Raw genomic sequence first — 20,202 nt, forward strand, 5'->3', positions numbered from 1 at the left:
GGGCTAGAACTTCCCACACTTGTTCTGTGGATGTGTAACTACTGAAAAAAACGTGTCAACATTTTAGAAACTGAATTTTATCTCAGAGTTAAAAAAAGGTGGTGGAGTTGTTTAACATTTGGTGAGAAGGAAGCTATTTCAGTAACTGCTGAATATTTCCGTCTGACATTTTATATCTGCTTAGTCTATAATAATACATATGTTTTGTAAATAAGATGAAATATCTTTATTAAAAGTATGCATTTTTAAAATTTCCTCAGAGAACAATCTTAATGCTTAAATCTTCAGCTTAAACATGCATGTTGCACTCGTGCCTGTCAGGTATTTAAGTGTCCTGAGCTACATGAACGTTCTTAAAAAGAACTAATTCAATTACTTACCACACCCAAAGTTTTTAAGTAAGACTACATCCTATTCTAAAAGTTGAGTTATAAAATTAGCAAGATCTACAATACCAAAATAAATTGTGGCATCTTAATGCTTAAGGTGCAGAGGTGATTAGAGTAGATGGCTGTAGTCTAGTAACACAAGAATATGTTGCTACTGCACAGCTGATTGCCAACGGTTCATGCTAACTTTAACATGCGAGTGTACGGTGCTCAGGTATACCCTATCTTCTCTGCTTTTCCCCACAGCCTAAAACTGAAGACCCTCATACTTAGGCTTGCAACCAGTGCCTCTCTGTGCTCCTGCTGCCTGGGATGCCCAGACCGAATTTTCTTGCCACTGTTTGGTGCCTGGATTCGAGCCTACCGCAGGCTCTTCCCAGGGCTGTCCCCTCGCATTGCTTGTGGCAGCTTCCTCAGGGGGCACCCCAGTGCACATCCCCACTTCCAGAAGCACTGCCCTACTGATACGAAGCTTGCGGAAATGGGGTAGTTTATGGAGGTTTCTCCCAGGGATCTGATTTAGTTGAATGAGAATGACTGGTAATATGTATTATTAAATTACAATAGTATTAGGATAAAGTCTGCTTAATGGAGATGCTTATGGCAAGTACCAAGGAACCAAATTATTTTTAACAAGCTTTTTAAGTGACCAGTGGTAGTTTTTAACAAATCAAAGATTTGCTGTTTTGATAAACAGGTGGGAAAATGAACCATGGGTATACAAATATATAAGAAATATACCTTAACTAAGGGTTAAGATTAACCCTTAAGAAAGGGCTTCGGTCAGGGGAAACCCAAATAAATCCTGTGGAAAAAAATCCCATTGACATAATATTAAATTTTGGAAATCACTGATTCAGAAATAAAGAAACTAAAAGGAACAATGAAATCTCAACCCTGTCTCCCTGAGAATGTTTATTTAAAAAAAAATTATATGTGTCCCTCAAATGTTTAATATCTTAAAATTAAGATTATGGTATATTTTTGCAGTATCAATAGCAGTGTACTAACAGAATTTATAGACATCTGCATGATCAACATGACCCTTTTGGTAAGGAACATGCTGTTTTATCACCTAATCCTATTCCAGCAATTATCTCCTCAAGCCTGAGATAACCACTTTTGTCTTTTTTCAAAACCTGGTGTTTATTCAGATCACTGCTAATATGTTGTTATAATATCAGTCACATGTTTTAAATTAACCCTGCAGTATAAATGTAAACAGAAGAACAGAAATAACTATTTCTTTCTTGAAAAAGTGTCTGAGCTACAATTATGGACAAAGGTCTCTACAAAGTTTTTTTGTCATTGCGCTCCCCTCACCTGCATATCTTTGTGGCACTTTATAAAAGAGGAGACACTGTTTTCAAAGGCCATTGTGGATGTGAATTTCTGCATCACACCAACATGTCTCAGCTCTTTTAAATGAATCAGCTTGTGTAAAATGGTCAACACTGGTACTTTTTTGGTGCATCAGTATATTACCATACAAGTAATACAGCTCGTTATCCAGAAATGCGGTTAGATTAAAGTCTCCTAGTATTTGGGACAGAAATCACTGTTTCCAAACTACAGTTTTAAACATGAAAAGCCTGACAGTACCAACAGTAGAAATGAGAAAGAAATCTTCTGTAGTTAGTTGAAGTACTCGAAGGCATAAAACTGTTACAAAAAAAATTAGAATCAAGGCTCAATATTCAAAAATTATTTTTGGTAATTGAATATAAAAATGACTATGTTAATAAGAGCCAAATTTCCCATTTGCAGGTAAACATCTAAATATGAAGATACCTTACACATTCCAGTGTTTACCTTAAACTCATAACAGAAATCACTGTTTAAACAACAAATCACAGAGCGCCTAAATGCAGGCTGTCGCAGTAGCTGTATTACCTCCAACCAAAGTGGCTAGCAAACTCTCATACTGCAACTGTAAAGATTAAAAGTTGCTGGGTACTACAGATACAACTTTTTTGACCTGAAGTGACCAGCCACAGATTAGCGCGTGAATAACTTAACTGCATTTTGAACCTTGGCTCCTTGGACAGTCCCGGCACTCCCCAGTCAAACTGTTTTGAGGGGATATCTTCTAGCAGTGCAGCTTTGGCGCTCAACCTTCCAGATCCCATTAAAGGATCTCTGCTGTATCCCATTGCTCGCCTGGTCCAACACTGCACACTTCACTCCCACAGATTCCCTTCATAGCCATTTTGAATCCTCTTTTCCTTATCAGGCCGATACAGGCCTGCACCACGCTCACCTCCTTATGACAAGGCTACAACAATGGCGGGGGCGGATCCAACTGCGCATTGTTTTGCTTCACAAAGCCCTGCCATGGGGCACAGATTAACGCCAAAAAACAGATGGCTGCAGCCAAAGGAGAACATTTTTCAGAATGCCTCCACTTGATTAATGAAGTAATGGCAAGAGCCACGGTCTGACGTTCATCGCGGGCTGTGCATGCTTTGCCACTTCTCTAGAAGGACTGACTGCTATTGGGAAATGTTCAAAATATTCTTTTCTTTGAGGGATCTCATTCCCTCAAAGCTGTAAAAGAATACAAAAAAAACCCCCAATAGTATAGCTGCATCTGAAGAGGGAAAATATTTGTATCGGGGGGGAAAAAGCAAACAAATAGCCTTTTTTTAAATAACCTGTCAGGGACTTGAATTTGGAACTACTTAGATAGTTGTACTTAGTTGTGCTGTACCTCTGTGCAGCATCTACTCTTTTATTGGTTTCCACGATCAGGCTGGAACAGCCTTCCATTTCACTTCCAGGAAGTGAACATCTTCCTGCTCACATTATATTTGACATTCATGCAAATCCACTTTCCAGTTAAAAACAGGATTCACTACCCATCAGTTTCATGCTCAGAAATACATTCCTGTCTACTTGTAGGCACCTGGAAACTACTGCATTTTCAGAGCAAAGTGCACAGTTGGAGCTCTCCTGGCAAAACCAGTGATTAAATCATGCTGCCTTCCCTTTAGAAGGGGAACCAAGTTGTCACCAATAGTAGATAGAAGACAGCATTGTACAAAGCTCTTAATGTGTCCTGTTTGTCAAAACAACAAGATAAAATTAAATCTTATACAAAATCTGGAAATATGTAGCTGATCTTTTTACCCTAAAACAAGAGAACAGCCCCTTATTTTAGTACACTTCCTAGGCTTGAAAAGATTATGTCTTTTCCATCTTTCTAAGAAATCTCTTCCACTGTATTTCTCTTGAACTCCTGGAGAATTAATACAGACTTTTGTCAAACATAGGCATGACAGAAAGTTTATTGACTCAATCAGAAAGAGAGACCAATAACTTTACATTCCTGCTTTTAACCACTGGCATCGGAGTACCATCATGGTTCCACTTTAAAACACTGGCATATCATTTTCTTGTGACTATTAACTGCCATGCTTGCAGCATGAGTGAAATGGAAGGAACTGGAGGACATTAACCTGTATGTCCAATTCTGCACGCAGATGCAAACACCATGCAAATAGCTGAGAGCAGAAGAATTTTGTCCATTTGGCAAAAATTATGAGGAACAGAACATTAAAGGTATCTAAATATTAGACCTATCTATCCAAATATAACAACAATATCTAAATAGATATATAAATATTTGGATAGTGATTTAAGAATAGGAGTTAAATGCCTAAACAACTTTTAAGATCTGAGACTCACTCTTTGTTCTTGAAAGGCAACATTCTTCAGCTTTATGGTGGCTGCATTGAGACTTTTCATCAACAGTAGTAGTAATGCAATATGGCAAATTATTTCATAAAGGGTTCTGATCACTCTGGAAATCATGAGCACTGGCCAACTACTGGATAAGAAAAACTGAGAACGTTATTAGTCACTGAGCTGTCTTTAATTCAACCATTAGAGTTTAAGTCTCCTAAAGTCCTGATATGGACATTGCTCCACCAAATCTCCTGACAGTGCCGAGGTACTCCTGATGCAGTCAACAACAGCTAATCCTATCACAATTGCAAAAAGCACTTAAATCAGTTGTTCAAGGCACCTAGCCTTCCCCTATTCTGAGATGTATGTTGTTAATGTACTTCAAGATAGAAATTTGAAAGATCTAAAAAGTATTTGACATCTGGCATGGTGACTCAATTAATTATCATGCTGAATTAATTAGCTTGCTGAATCTCCTGAGCCAACAGCATTGACTCTGTATTCAGCACCATAGCACTGCTTGAAATATGAAGTGTTTCAACAGAATACTACTTGTACAGATTTTGTTCAGTGCTGAGCAAAAAGCTCGCAAGCAGGCCCTAACTGTTATAGTTAGGTAAGTGAATCCTGTGAGGCAGAGTTAGTGTCATACTGCTACCGCCAAGCTTCAGTAAAGACAGGTAAGACACTTGTAGTCAGCCACAAACACATTTTATAATAAAGAGACCAGATGCAAAAATTGTGATACTCACTCACCTGAGGTTCACCAAATTTTTTCTTACCAAAAATTAAAGATTTTTTTCCAAAGATTATTTGATGTTTATAACAGCACAATGTTTGAAGTTCTCAATCAGAAATGTACTAAACCTGCTGTAAGTTGCTGATGTGAAACTATGATTGAATCCTAGGGAAGTAAAACTTTACCCAAATGAGCTTTCAAAACCAGATATAAATAACTTAAGCAAACAAACTCAACTCCCCTTATAAACAACAAAGAGCATGTATGCTAGTGAGAAAAGTAATCAAATGTGTCAAGCAAACAGAAAGATCATAAATAAAACAGAATCATTTCAAGAAAAAAAAGATAAAAGAAAAATATGTAGAAGCTGGCACTGGGTTTGTGTTACTTAAACAGTAAATTAAAATTTTATCAAAAGGTTTACATTTCTTTACAAAGCATTTTAAAGTAACAAATGTATGATTACAGGAACCATCTCTGATATTTAGGAAAGAGAAACAATACTTAGAATCATAGAATAATTCAGGCTGGAAGAGACCTCTGGAGATCATCGCAGCCAAACTCCCGCTGAAATCAGGGCCAACTTCAAAGTTAGATCCAACTTCAAAGTCAGATTGAATTGCTTAGGATCATATTCAGTTGAGTTTTAAATATCTCAAAGGATAGAAATATTTAGGGAGCAAGAGAATATTGATAAGGACAATTCTGTTTACCAAAATTTTTCTGATTTCAAAATGTATTTATACATTTTGCCCACATGAGGCAATGGTGTCTGATAATGGTAACTTTTGTGTTATGGGTCAGTCTTCGTCATCTCCCACACTCAAACATTTCCTTTATGTCTTATATACCTGAAGGAGTGGTAGAAGTGGACAAAGCAATAGGGACAACACATTGTGAGCATTTTTCTTTATGTGTTATGTGGACAATGACTAAGGTTTCTATTGCATGAGGATTGACGAGAGTAGTAGTGGTGGAACCTTAGCAAATTATTTCAATTACAGCTAGTTGTAGCAAACAACATTTTACGAAAAACAGTATGTAAGCACTGATAGACTAAAAACAAAATAGATGATGAAATAGAAATGAAATAAAATAGAGGGAGAAGAGCAAACTGAGACAGGTTTTCAAATTGTCCATTTCCCTTTCTAACAATAGGAGGTTTTGAGCATCCAGCATTTTTGAAAATGCATCCCTTATTCAGGTGACTGAATGGGAAATCTGACCTGGATTGGGAATGCTGACCTCTTGCAAACTTAGACAAAGTTTCCATTACTTTCTGTAATAACTCATTAGCACTTTTGCTAATAAATTACACTAAAAGGTCTATGAAATATCAAGATTTTAAATGGCTACTATGCACCTGCAAAAATACAGAGCCTCTTTACAATTTCAATAGGCATATTTACAAAAAGTCATGTGCATACTATCCAGCAAGCTTTTAAAAACAGAACTCCGGTTTATAGTCATAGGTTCTCCAGGGAGAAGGCAAAGAATTCCAGTTGCCCCATTCCCCCACCCTGTCCACATCACCCTTGCTCACAGTCCCCTGATATATTTTAGCTGCTCAGGACTCCCCACCCATGAGCACTAGCATCGCTTTTGTTCAGGTCCTCCAATGTGGGGGGGGAACAATACCCTCAGCCCTGGGAAGTTCAGCTTCTCACTTTATATCTGAGTTGTATCTACCCTAAATGTATGTAACAGATGTCAATGATATAGCTCCACAGTTCTTTATGTTAATGAGTTCATGCAAAATCTGTAATATCAAATTGTGATCCAGCTGAGAATAATAATTCTTTAGCAGTATCCTACAGGGCAAAACATATTCTAGGATTGTCTAAAACACTTCTGCTACACATATATGTTTCTTTTTTTCATTAAAGAGTCACCTTTACAGATATTGTCACAAAGTTAATCTGAACTATATATAAATAATATTGAAGCTCAGACTTAAAATCAGCACAAACAAAAATGAAATGAAGACCTAGGAATAACATGATTTTCAGTGCACTAAACTGAAATCAGCAAAGCATTACTTATAAGTAATATGGCCCATATACTTTCTGCAATTATAATAAAATAAAGGCTAATAATGAATATTATATGACAGGTGCCTTTCAGTATCTTTCAAAGTAATTTTAAACTGCTGAAAGATCTTGCTATGTTTAGTAGCCTTAACATTACGGCAAATTTAATGACCCTTAGTATAAATTAATGTACCTATTTATTTTCTATATGATACATTAATATAAATTAAATACTCAGCAATTAATGCTAAGAAACTTCTAAAACTACACTTAAAATCAGGTATTTTATTAAAACCAAAAAGCACTGGTTTGGTTTAGTAAACAAAGAAGTGACATTTTCCTCCTCCTATAAAATAATTAGTTTAATATTATCAACCTGTGCTCCAAATAACTTTATGTGAATGGTTGCCACAGATGAACTAATTGGAAAAGATCCAAATACCACTGTCCATGAGAGCTAACAATGCCTGTTTTGAAATGTTCTGTTTGAGTAATAACGCAGGCTATTCCCTAAAGAATGACACACAATATAATGAAGTAAAGCGTCTCTGAGCATCTACATACCAAGGTGTTATTATTCAGATCCATCTTCCCAGCAAAAGGTCCCCACGTTGTTCCAACCGGAAGCTGCTGCCGGCTCTGAATCTTGCGCTCCCCGTCTCTTTGGAACATCTCCAACTCTCCTGCAAACAAAGAAAACAAGCAATGTTTAGAGTACTTTCACTTGTGCCTTGACAACAACCACCTCTGCCTTTGTGCTCGCTTTACGTGCGCAATGTTCTGAGGACCCATATAATAAGAATTAATTATATTTGTCTGAAAAACAACTGATCTTCTCATCCTGCAAAAGAAAAACAAACCTTTTTCCTTATAATTATATTCAAATTTGGTGTAAAAGTCCTATTCCTTTCTCGCATCTTTGCACACACATTATAGTTTGAAGGCATTTTTTATTCAGTAAATTGTTGAGAATGAGTGAGGATAGTGGTTTCATAAAAGTTCTTAAGAAATACGGAGGAGAGGGAAGATGATAGCTGAAAAGAGAAACTGGAATACTATGCACACCTGCTGCATTAACCTCCTTGATGCATTTTTGCTGTCACAAAGACCACATTCTGAAGCATTCAGCTACTAAAAATCATAGAGACATACTCTTTTTTTGCACTTACAGCAATATAAATCCAGAGTGACTACACCAATTTTGGAGGAGCTACTAGAAACATTTACTAGAATTTAAAAAAAAAATTTTTGAACCAAATGAACTTTTACAGCAGTAATAGTTTAGAATTAGACTCAAAATAATGCATTTCATTACATTAAGTTTTTAACACTAAATGTTTAAAAACAATGGGGGTATAGAGAATGATCATTTCTTTTTTCCACTCTGAAGTGGCTTTGTGTGTGCTAATTTTTCTTTTTTTTTTTTTTTGAACTTTATTTTTGAAAGTAACAACATCATGATTAACATTTAAAATTGGAAGTGTTAGCTTAGCTCACTATTAACTTTTCTGTACTTTTCCAGTGAAAAGAGAAAGATAAACAAGCAATTGTTCATTGCCTTAAAAGGAAAAACAAAATTCTGTCACCACCTTTCCCCCCAATAGTTTTATTTTACATCATTTAAAAAAAATACTCTGACAACTCTTCTTTGCAAAGCAGTCTCTTCAATAGTGTATTTTTCTGTGAATAAATTTTTCAGTTACAATTGTAGCAACAGTTATATTCATATACCAAATTTCTAACACTTTCTCTAAAGCAATTCAAATAAATTTTGTCTTCAAATTTTGAGGGGGGGGGGAAGATGGGGGACTGATCTCTGTTTCTGTTGTTAGACACTGAATCAAATTTTTGTATGCTGTTGTTCTTCCAAGTTTTGGCATTCCTGAAGGTAGGCATTCATGCTGAAAATCTGTTTTTGTTGCAGTGTATAACAGAATTCATACAGATTTCACCACAGCTATGATTTCGCCCTACCTGTTTTCCACATATGCTCTTCTCCCCTTGCGATACCACTCAGATGCAACAGTAATTCCTGCCTTTTGCCTTAGTACATCCCTTCTCAACAACTCTACCCCAAATCAGGACTGTGCTTCTGCATAAACAGCATGAAGTCCAACTATGCAATAAGTAAACTCGTCCCAGATTTAGAACTGGCAGTTGCTGAGAGATCGACCTTGGGCCAGAGGAAGTGAGTAACTCCTGCTGGCTCGCAAGCAGTCTCCACATACTTCCCAAAACTAACCATTCCCATGAATGCCTGGATGTGTGCTACAGCCGGGCTGTGAAGGTTTTCCTTGTCCTTAGGAGTTAATCTTGACTATTTTCCAAAGAAAAGACTTGGCTCCAGCTTCTATTTTCAAGCAGAGAAATCTGAATTTCACCTCTGAGCATTGCAGATTACAAAAGTATTTAAAATGGCGCATCAGATCCTTTTTGCAAACTGGGACGTGAAATGTTCTATGAAATAGAACTGTATTAGTTCACAAAAGCTTGTATACGTTTGTGGGTGAATTCTCATCATGATGGTGCTATGATAATTTAAAAGGCACTACGTAAACAGGAAAGGCTACAGATTAATTACATATAATTTATACATGTGATATATATGTGTGCATAAATATATGTGAAACATATACAATCTTCCCTCCTCATAAGCATGTTGTCACAAATTGAATTAATTAAAAAAAATCTCTTTATATGTTAATTATAGAGGACAGGAATCTTTCCTGTATTGCAAAGCAACATGTTGATCACTTACATATAGTGCAGCATTTTCTCTCTACATAAAGATGAAAACTGTAACATTTGCTTGCTTTTACACACTAAAAAACAGCCATGTCTATGGACATGTCACATTTAACTGATACCAGAGGAATCATGAGAATCTTTGAAAACCCTTTTAAAAAATAATTCAGCCTCCCTTTCTGCCACTGACATTTTTCATTTGAAAAGGGTTCAGACTCAGTCAAACAGTGACTCCTTATCTGTACCTGTGGATTTACAAGCAGGCCTGTCTTTTAATGGATTAAGAACGACAAACTTAGGGCAGATCATTCAGTGATATCCAAAAACCTACCTAAGTTTTAAGGTACACATCATCATATTTTATATTTTAAATAAGAGTCACAATATTAACCTTATCTTTAAAAGTAGTTTAGGCTTGAGGTAGACAGAAAAACAAGCAATTCTTTTCCAAAACTGTATTTTTTGCCTTTAATTGATAATTGAAAAAGTTAATGTGGATTCATTCTCTCTTTTATTCTTTCTTTTTACAGCCACAAATTGTAGTTTGAGCAATCTATTTACATACGTATTAATATATCGAAATGTACTCCATCTGGAGTAACATTATGCAGAACTGTACTGAAACAGTTGTATTTTGCCTCCACTAAGAATATCCTAACAGAGAGTAGTAGATTATAGAGAGGGTTACAAAACACTTTGCACCATAAACTTTCTTTCCTGTGATCATAATTTTCCAAAAGAGGTAAATCTCTCTGTGGTCATCTTTGTCAGCAGCCATTTTAAAGTTATGGGTGTATGCAAGTGCTGGAGTTGGGAAAGACAATCTGCCCATGTGTTTTGGCAAACAAACACATTTTAGCTATGCTTGTACAAGGTGCAGCACATTACAATTTGATCCTTGACAAAAGTATTTTTCTCACTGGAAATCTTTGTTTAAGAGAAAGGAATTAACACTAAGAAAGCTATAATTTTACAATTAAAAAAAAAAAACAAAGCAGTTTTTTTTTTTTTTTTTTTAACCGGAGCCTGAGTCTTTATCCCTTTTTGTAAAATCACTGTATACGTTCCTTTGTCTGCCCTAAGCAAAGGAAAGCCAGGGGCTGGTACGAGGGTTTGTAGAAGAAAGATTAGAAATGTCACTATTAAAAATCCTCTCGTGAACTCCCATGACCACTGAGTAGGAGTCTCCAACTTTTACTGCATTTGTTTATAATATTTTGCTCCTCTGAAATTTTACGTTTGGTGAATGGTATGGAAACGACAGCAACCAATGGACCCAATCGAAAGAACGGGGCTCCCCTGCATTCAGGGTCTGGCTTCCCACATGTAGCAGGCTTTTAAACAGGGCAAGCGGTGCCACACCTCAGCCCCTGAGCAGCTTGTGGCCTCAGAGAGTTTGCTTAAAGAAGAGATCCTCACCCAGTGACTCTTAACGACAAATATTTGAAAAAGTGGTCAGTAAGGCCAGAAGGAGTGCTATTGCTCCAGTCTCAGAAGCAGTTCAGATACAAGTCAGAAGTGCTCTCTATAGCTACTGTCCTCTGCCCCCCTGCTCAGAGTCTTCTTCACACACTACCTGATGTACATCAGGGAAGGGAAGAGTAGCTGCTATTTTACTGCCATATCACCACTTACAGCAAAAGGTGTAAAGACTCAACAGGTACTGATTTTTCATAGGTGTCTGTCCATGGAGATTCTAAAGACCAGAGTAAAAAGCAGCAAAATAAAGGATGAAAGACTGCTACAGCTTCCTTACTCAGCACTCCAGCCCAAAAGCTAGCAGAAAATTCTGTGCTGAACATAGTAGTTTCTAGTGATCAGTATTTGCAACAGACCACCACAATATGGAACACCAGATCTTTCACTTAATAGCAAATTATAATATATAGAATTCATAGACACACCTGGAATGAAGTATGTGACTTCATAATTCCTATGGCGAAGTCAGAAAGACAGTTATATTCTGCTGCTTTCATCCTAGATCCCTCATCTGTCCTTTTGAGAAGTACAGCAAGAAGCAAAACAGAAGTAGCACTAGGAAATACAAGTACAAAGGAAGCGATGCCCTGACTTTAAGGTCTGCAAAGTTAGGTAAAAAATTTGAATTAATAGACATTCCATTTAGTGATATTTACCTCACTTTTCCTTGCTACCGAGCAAATATTTTTTTTCAGCTTATTCTTCAGGAACACACTTATTTCCAGCTTGCTGAGTAAGTTTATACAAAATATTTGAGACACATAGTATGGGCTAATCAATTTTGGTAAAAGATAATGCTGTTAGTGCTGTGGGCTGTTTCTCTTATCTTGTTGATGTAGCATACTTTTAAAGTCTGTGATTACTCAAAGACTTATGATAGCTGCACTGTAAAAGAAGCCCCAAGTCATGACTCACTGGTACAGCTACAAAACATCCCATGGCTTTAAAGATATTAGGCCACCTTGGTGGATACAAAACTAGAACGAAAGGACTAAATTTAGGGTTTTTTTCTTATGCATATTGTTTTAGGGATGCCACAAAGGGCTCGTATAAAAAAGGAAGTAGAGGGGTCACTTTACCTTTTTCTTCTGTTAAAGAAAAATGATGATCATTTAAAAAAATCCAGAAAACATGTAGCATGCTGCAGAACCCAACAACAGCTTTTGGCCCTTAACAGGATTTGACCAGAGTTCAAATACCAGAAGAATCCAACTGTAAATGGTATTTCTGAACACAATAATTCTGGCTTTCATCCATCTGCCCACGTTCTGGAATAAGAAACAAGGGAGTCAATATCTGAAGGTGAATGATGAGCAGAGTTTTGCAGGAGAAAAAGTGAACTACTTTGTTCAGAAATAAGTTTATCCAGATTTATAAATGTTTAACATTTCTAAGCAAATCACTGATAGCTTTGACAGTAGCTTTTCATCAGGAACAGCTTTCTAAGTGGAGTCAGTTAAGAAAAAGAATGAGTAAGCCCTTCCTCTACTATAATTAGAGATTGGTTACTTGACGTTATAGGGCTCTACCAATTTCCACTAGCTAATGGCTCCTCTTTGTATATTTTCTATGCATAGCCACTTAGCTCTTTCAATGAATTTTTTTTATGGCAGAGAAATGGTATATGTTGTGGTTGCAAAGAAGGACTGTCCTGAAGTCAGATCAAGTGAGTGAAAAGCACTCTCAGAAGTTCTCAAGCACTGCCAAGCCCAGATCTCAAGATCTGCCTCCCTTGCTGTATGTACAGGAAGAATCAGAGATTAATATTTGACTAGTGATTACCTCTATTACAGCTATCTAATGCAGGTACTTTTGCACACAACAGTTCAATGCAGAGAACTATCCCATTTATACTTTTGTGATACTTAACAAGGTAGTTCCCATATAAAATGATCATACACTTGCTTGGCAGACATAAACTGCATTATTGAGATACCTTGTCTAAATTCTCCTCCCTCAGTTTTCAAGTCTCTGAGACATAGCACACACTAAACTACAGTTTTGAACATAAACTTGAAATACGACATTCTCTATTCAAGTACTCCAGTCAAACCCTGATAAATCAGGCTGGCCATGCAGTGATCTTATCCTTTCTGACTCTTTAATAAATCGAACCTTGTAAGTTCACACTGTTGGAAGTTGTCACTAAATGAAATTGTGACCTTATCCGATGCGTGAACTTATCCTGCTGACAACTGCATTTATTGTGAGGATAAGAATGAAAAAAAAAAGAAAATACTTTTGATAATTGTGATCTTAGCCATATGTAACTCTAACAGATGGGATCTTTTTGATGTTCCATTAATGATTTGCCTATGATGAGCTTCTACTCAAAAAAAAAAAAAAAAAAAAAAAAAAAAGTTCTTCATAGGTAAGTGGTAGGGTCACCGGGAAGGTAGTATTAAAGTGCACAAAGAGGTACTGGCTGACAGCAGTGAATCAGAAGCTATTAGCCTAACACAAAGAGCTTTGAATTAGCTTGTAATTGCACTGGAAAAGATAACATAATGGAGGTGGCAAAACAGAAACATTCCCTTTCCAGAGGGTTCATTCAGTAGCTGAAAACTCTAAAACAAGTAACTGAGTCTGAGGCAGTAACCCAAAACATGCTAAACTATGGCGCTTCTTGATGAATGAATGCATACTGCTCCCAGTGGAAGAATGGTGGTTAATAGCGTAGCTCATATGGCTGTGTTATGAAAATGGCCAACTATCTAACATTACTGTGTTTGTTCATCAAGGATTCAATACACTGCATTACCTAATTCAGACTGTGAATGAATGTGAGCTCACATCTCTCCATAGCGGATAGCGCTGTACCCACTCTGCAGTGCACTGCCTCTGGAAGGAGGAGACTCGGCAGGTGCCAAGGTAAAATCTGTTCTGCAGCACTGCAAGCCTGCTCTGGGATACAAATGCCTACTATAACTGTCTTACTGGAAAAACACAGACATATGAGACATGTTCACAGTGGGGTTCATAGAGTAATAGACTAATTTACAATCAATCTTCAAAAGAAATTTTAAAATATATTTTGCAATGAAAAATGCATTTACAGTGCTTTGGGTACAAACATACTGTAGGTTGCTCAGAAGAAAAGGCAAAATTGAATTTTGCTGCCCCAAAAGGAGAAAATAGGGCCAGGCCACTCGTAAGATGAGAAGGATGGTAGGAGGAGTAGACTGGGGACTGAAAGCTGAGAAAACAGCTCTGTAGAGTCACGCTGGAGAGAGGGTTGCTATTCTGATGTCACTGAGCAGAAGCAGTAGAGGGGGGACAGAGCAGCCTCCTTCCTTTTTCTGAGGTAGCTGCCACCCCACAGCAACCCTCCCTGGTCCCATCCCTCCTAAGCGCTAAGGTCAATCTGGCCATGAGTAAAGTAAACACAAAGACAACCCACAGCTACTTGTTGCTCCGAGCAAAATTACTGTCCTTTGCATACCCTTAGAATCAGGTCTAGGTCGCAAACACAAAGCTGGAGAAGCTGCCACATGCTGCTTCACTCACAGCTGAGCTTGCTAGCTTTGTTCCACCTTGCTGATGCTCCCACAGTGCAGCCGTGCACTATAGGTAAGAAAGACAAATAAAAAGGTTTTCCCTTTTCTGTACCAGAAATCTTGATGCTCCCTACCTTTCTTTAGTGCCCCCAAAGTCAAAAGTGGAGTTTATCTTTCCTACCGGCTACTAGTTCTGCAAATGGCAGAGTACAGGTGCTAGCTTTACCTTCAACAGCGCTGTCCTACAATAGGCAACAAAGGGAGGGAAAGCACATTCTCAAAGTGAGGGAAAGACTGCACAAAGATTTTCAGAAAAAAAAGACCATGGGTCGGGGAGAGGGACAGGCAAGCGAGTAAGCGTCTGGAGAAGGAGACATTTGAAAATCTGAGTTGGGTCTGACAGTGATAAAAAGACACATCCTGGAGAAATGGGAATGAAAGATAATCAAGAAACAGAGGGAGAGAGAAAGCTTGTAGGAGTGAAAGAAAACATGTATACTCCCAAACCTGAAACAGAAGAACAGAATAAAAACACCATCATCTTTTTAGCCAAGGCATGTGTGTTGTTACAAGTGCTTAACTTGAGCTAAACCAAAAAAAAACCCCATACTTGTTGTAATATTTCCTTGAGTAGCTGAACGCTGGCTAAACGGAACACTTGAAGTATGTCTACACTGCACTCAGTGATGTGATTTCACTTCACATCTGGTCCATAATATTCTCTACTTCCAAGTAGCCAGATAATCATGTAGCTCAGTGCAGGCTGTAAAACTTTCCTGAAAAAAGGTTCATAACCTGCCAATTTGTTTACCTTAAGCTCCAGCTAACACTACTACACTGACAGTGTAGTATGTCCAGTGTGTCTAAACTCAAGCCTGTTTAATGTGGCTTTAGCTATATGTACAAAAGCTGATCCAGATTCCTGATTGCAATGCAGATATAACTTTGACGATGTGAAGGTGTATTATGTCTCACAACACAGGCACAGTTTCTAAAGACCATAGTTTCGACAGAAGTGTACGCGACTGACACTTCAAAAATTCAAAGTTGTATTCTATTTATAAAGTTCACTTGTCTTCATTTGCTTATATAAAGTGAATATAAAGGAAACAATTTTACATTCTGATAGTGCCTCACATTCCTATAATTTCGAAACTAATTTTTGATTGATCTCCCACCCTCTCTGTTCTTTGTATGTTATCTGACTCTCTAGACCATCAGATGTTCTAGGCATCTAAAACACAGTGGAAGAGGCAAAATTCAATAACAGAAAACCATCAAACCCAAGAATCTATAGAACTTGATAAAAAAGCAAGATTTCGTCCCAGGTTAAAAGAGCATAGACCTACAGTGGTGAAAACATCTGTATCAATTTAAAATGAAAATGCAACCTCTACATTTTTTTTTATTTTGATTAAATTAAAATGTTAGATAGCAAATAAATTGAATAACTGCTAAAGATTATGTGTAGAACCACATAACAATTGTCCATCAAGTATGCCATCAAAATCATTCTTAAGGCTGTAGCTCAACTATTACAAAAAGTATTTTTTCTTGAAAGTCAGAAAGCAAGTAGTACATGATGAACACTGCTGCTAGAGTTTGCTAAGCTTTTGAGTAAAATAGCCTCTTATACAGATGCATAGGCTTCTCCTTTATTTGGACAACTTAGTTGAACTTAAAGAAACCTATTCAAAGAAAAAAAGGAAAGACAGGAAGAAAAAGATATTTAGCCTAAGAAATAACCAAAGATTTGTTCACTTATTTTGAAATAATTACAGTTTACTCCATTTTCTCAGCTAGTTCCATATAATGTGAAAAATATTCTGTTAATACCAGCATCTATTCTATAGAAAGAGCCCAAAAACATCTGGCCTGGGAGAAAGCCTACTGAACACACTTCCATATGCAATGGGTAAAATCAAAAGAAAGAATTCATGAGATTTAACTTCTTAATTCACTTAGTGCTGGTTAACATTTTACTCACTATTAAAAGAAAAAAAAAACAGGAAGTCCTATAACATAACATCAGCGAAACTGTGCCTTTACTACATTGCTAGGTTGTGACAACTCACAGCAGAACTGCCAGCCTTGGTAAACCAACCAGGAAAGGATAAATCTCCATAGCTACTCCCACAGCACAAAGTACCTATTTCCCTGACACAGTGCCAGGAAAAGAGAGCATCTCTTGTAGCTGTTGACCACAGTAGAAAGAGACATAGCCATACTCCTAAATTTGTGATTGTCTTGAGCTCAAGAAATTGGAAGGAAGACTGCATGCAGAAGAAGAGTGGGGACAGAATTAAAGAAGGCTGCGGCAGAAGGAACAATAGGTAAAGAAGAAAAAATCCTTTTATCTTCCCAACCATCTTAAAAACCTGTGAAAGACATATACTGATTTATGTCTACTATGCATCCAACTTCAGTGACTTCAGCAACTATGACACGGGCATGCAATGCATGGTACGTGAACCTAACATAATGGGATAACTCAGATTTAACTGATTTTAACATGCTCAGGTTTCTTCAGCTCTAGACACAAATACATGAAAGTTAAAACTTAAGTTTTCAGTGAAAGTAAAGATAGGCCAGCATGGTGAAGTCCTGATCGTGTGATGAAATTAGAAGTAACTGTATCTTTATTTTTGAGTTTGCTTACTACCAGAGCAATTTTCACCTCTGTTTTCAAAGTGTAAATCTTATATGAGAAGAAAAAAATAATTATTTTTGGATTTCTGAATAATTTTCAATATCACTGTTCAAAAGGTGTGTTACTAACTGTGTTCAGGAAAAACTAGAGTAGGAATATTTACAAAAATATGGGAAAAAAAACAAATAACAAAAAGCAACCCATGCAGCTGAAGTGCCCTCCCTGCAGTTTCCTTCAAAGGGAATAATATAAACTCCATTCTTACATGGATACTTCATACTGGCAAAAAAGATTCCCAATTATATTATAACACTGTGCAGACCCAGTGGGTTGAGTAGGTACTTTATCCCAGTTACATGTAGCTTGTACAGCTTTGCTCCCTCTCTCTCTCCAAATACACATGATACAGAAATGCCAGACTTGGCAAGAGCAAGCTGATGATATTACTGAAGAGGGTTTTCTTGATAAGATCATCATCTGTTTCTGGACTCTTGGGTTTGCTCCTTGCCTCAGCAGAGGAACAGTCGCCCCTGATAAATGTCCCTTTGTGTGCAGATTCTCCCCCGATATATGCAAAGACATTTCATCCCTGAGCCTGTTTGGTTTTTCAATTGCTTTATATGGCTAAAATACAATAAGAAGTATATGGAGCACTGTATGTAAAACAATAGAAAGTGCAGAAAATTAAAAATAAAGCTTATGTAACTCAGACTCAAGCCTTTTCTGAGATAGAAGCTATTCTGCAGGAAGAAAATTAAGTACTTCATCATCGCCTACATAAATCTTTCACTAGGACTTCTTGGAATCCTTTTAGAAGAAAGATGCTACCGTTTTCTTTTAGATCTCGATAATATTATTTGTAAACACAACATTTAAATAAAATGTAATTAATAAGTGTTTTCATGCTTAGACAATATTGTTGGATTTCTTTTTTACCTGCAAAAGGTGACAAACATCAAGGCAGCCTGTGTTATCAGTGAATGCAGCAAGCTACTAAAGTTAACTTAATATAAGACTGCTGTATTAATGTTAACATTGTGAAATGTATTAAATAAACAAAAATGTTTTGGAAGGTATTCCTATTAACTGAAAGTAAGAGCAGTGAGATCATCTGTGAGTGTATCTGTGGTGTCTTCTCAGTTTACGGTACTTATGCTTAGAGATAGAAGGATCTATTTTCATCTCTTACTTGTGTAACAGCAGATGCAGTTATTTGCTTTCTACCAGATATGCATGCTCAGAGCTATGAATCTGCTGCTTGGATGCTGATTTCTAGCTCAGACTATGCAAGCCAGACTCCCCAAATGTCTTACAAAAGAAGCAGATGCTTTAACATGATTTCCCTATTTCCTTCCAACATTCACAACAAATTTCTGAAAGGAGAGTACCAAGAAAAAATAAAAATCTCAACAAAGACTCAAATTTATCAGTGTTTAGTATGATCATCCAAAAGATCTAGTTGCTGTTGAGATTAGGGAGGAAAGAGGGGACTGGGACAAAGGGAGATTGAATGCCATGTTCCAGTGTATGCATGCATGTATAGTTCCATCCATTATAATTATAATTTATATGAAAAGTAAAATTATTATAAATAGAGATAAATGTAGTATAACTATAATGTACAATATCAAGATTCAAATTAATCATTTCTTTTCACTTGCTGGGGATGGCCATGCATAACAGACACATGGCTCTGTGCTGCTCCAGCACTCATGAGTTATGTGCTTATCTACATCTTCTGTGATCAGGTACGGGCAATGACCAACACAGCTTTTTACCACTGTTGCCAGAGGAAGAGAGAATGACTGCTGTCCTTGGCCATGGACCACAGTACCCTCACTTGCCTCTTCAGTGCCTCAGTGTGGACTATCACAGTGAAATTCACATGCAGCTATATCTTAACATAGCCAAGACTTTGAAGCTGGTATAAGGAGTGATGCCCATTTATACGGCAGACTATGTAACTGAGTGAAATAAACCCTTGAACAGAGATTGAGCAAAAGTCCTATGCACCACTTAAATCCTACTCTGAGGCTTACATAAGACTTAAGTAGAATACTGGCCTCAAGGCAGCCCTCTGTACAGGAACGATCTTGACCTTCACATGAATAAGTCCCAGTGGTGTCATGTGAGCGAGGTAGCAAAGTATATCCCAAATTATTTTGCCTTACAGCCTTCCCCTTGAGCAGTGCAGACTCGCCAAAAGCCCCCTTGCTGCTTTGCCAGCTGCAATGACTGGGGAACCTGAGAAGCAGCTCTGGCTAGCACAAGCGGCATGTCCCATGGCAGGAGCATGGAGATGGCACCACGTCATCCTCCTGGAGCTGGACTGTGAGTGGTCATGTCTACCTCTCCGTGGTGGTCTTTGCATACTTGCAAAGGGCCAGAAATTGGATCTGCTGGAGAAATAAAAGAAGAAAGAAAAGAACTTCCAAGCCTCTATGCCTCAGTTTACCTATATGAGGAATGACTTCATCAGAACCCTGTAAAGCTCTGGGGAGAAATTTAAGCTCTCCTGTGAAAGGCACTAAAGAGTGTTTTCAAACAATGTGGTGGTTCTGAAAATGGAAGGATTCTATATTTTAGATGTCCCTAGCACATTTTCATATACATTCAAAAAAAGTCTTTTTAGATTTAAGCTGTTGTATCATTTTATCTAAACAGCAAATTTAAAAAAAAAAAAATCAGATTCCTCTTGAATTTGTTTATTATCTCAGTAATATGCTGTTACTTGTTAGCGAAGTTAATTACAGAAATCTCTCTGGTTACAAAACATCACACTAACTATTCAATAATCACTGAGCTCTAGCTGGATAATCCTTTGAGCCTATTTTTACAATGGTTAGTTTAAATTGGTATTCTGTGATAATCAACCTCATGAAAAAAGACTTATACAGAGTTGGAAAAGTTTCATTTCCAGAGTTTAAAAAGAAAGAGGAATGCTATGATATTTTCATCCATGAGATGAGCAAAGAATCAGCTATGG

At 37.2% G+C, this 20,202-nt stretch overlaps 1 protein-coding gene across 3 annotated transcripts in view; it reads right to left on the reverse strand.

The window, feature by feature from the left end:
• The window catches only part of ZFPM2 (zinc finger protein, FOG family member 2), a 314,096-nt gene that overhangs the window by 150,436 nt on the left and 143,458 nt on the right, over positions 1-20,202 (reverse strand). For all 3 annotated transcript variants that reach the window (XM_064507621.1, XM_026119623.2, XM_026119624.2), the window contains one exon: positions 7,410-7,528. In XM_064507621.1, coding sequence (XP_064363691.1) covers positions 7,410-7,528 — 119 coding nt within the window. The remainder of the gene's footprint in view (positions 1-7,409; positions 7,529-20,202) is intronic.

Source organism: Dromaius novaehollandiae, chromosome 2 (genome assembly GCF_036370855.1).
Source record: "Dromaius novaehollandiae isolate bDroNov1 chromosome 2, bDroNov1.hap1, whole genome shotgun sequence".
Classification (NCBI taxonomy): Eukaryota; Metazoa; Chordata; class Aves; order Casuariiformes; family Dromaiidae; genus Dromaius; species Dromaius novaehollandiae.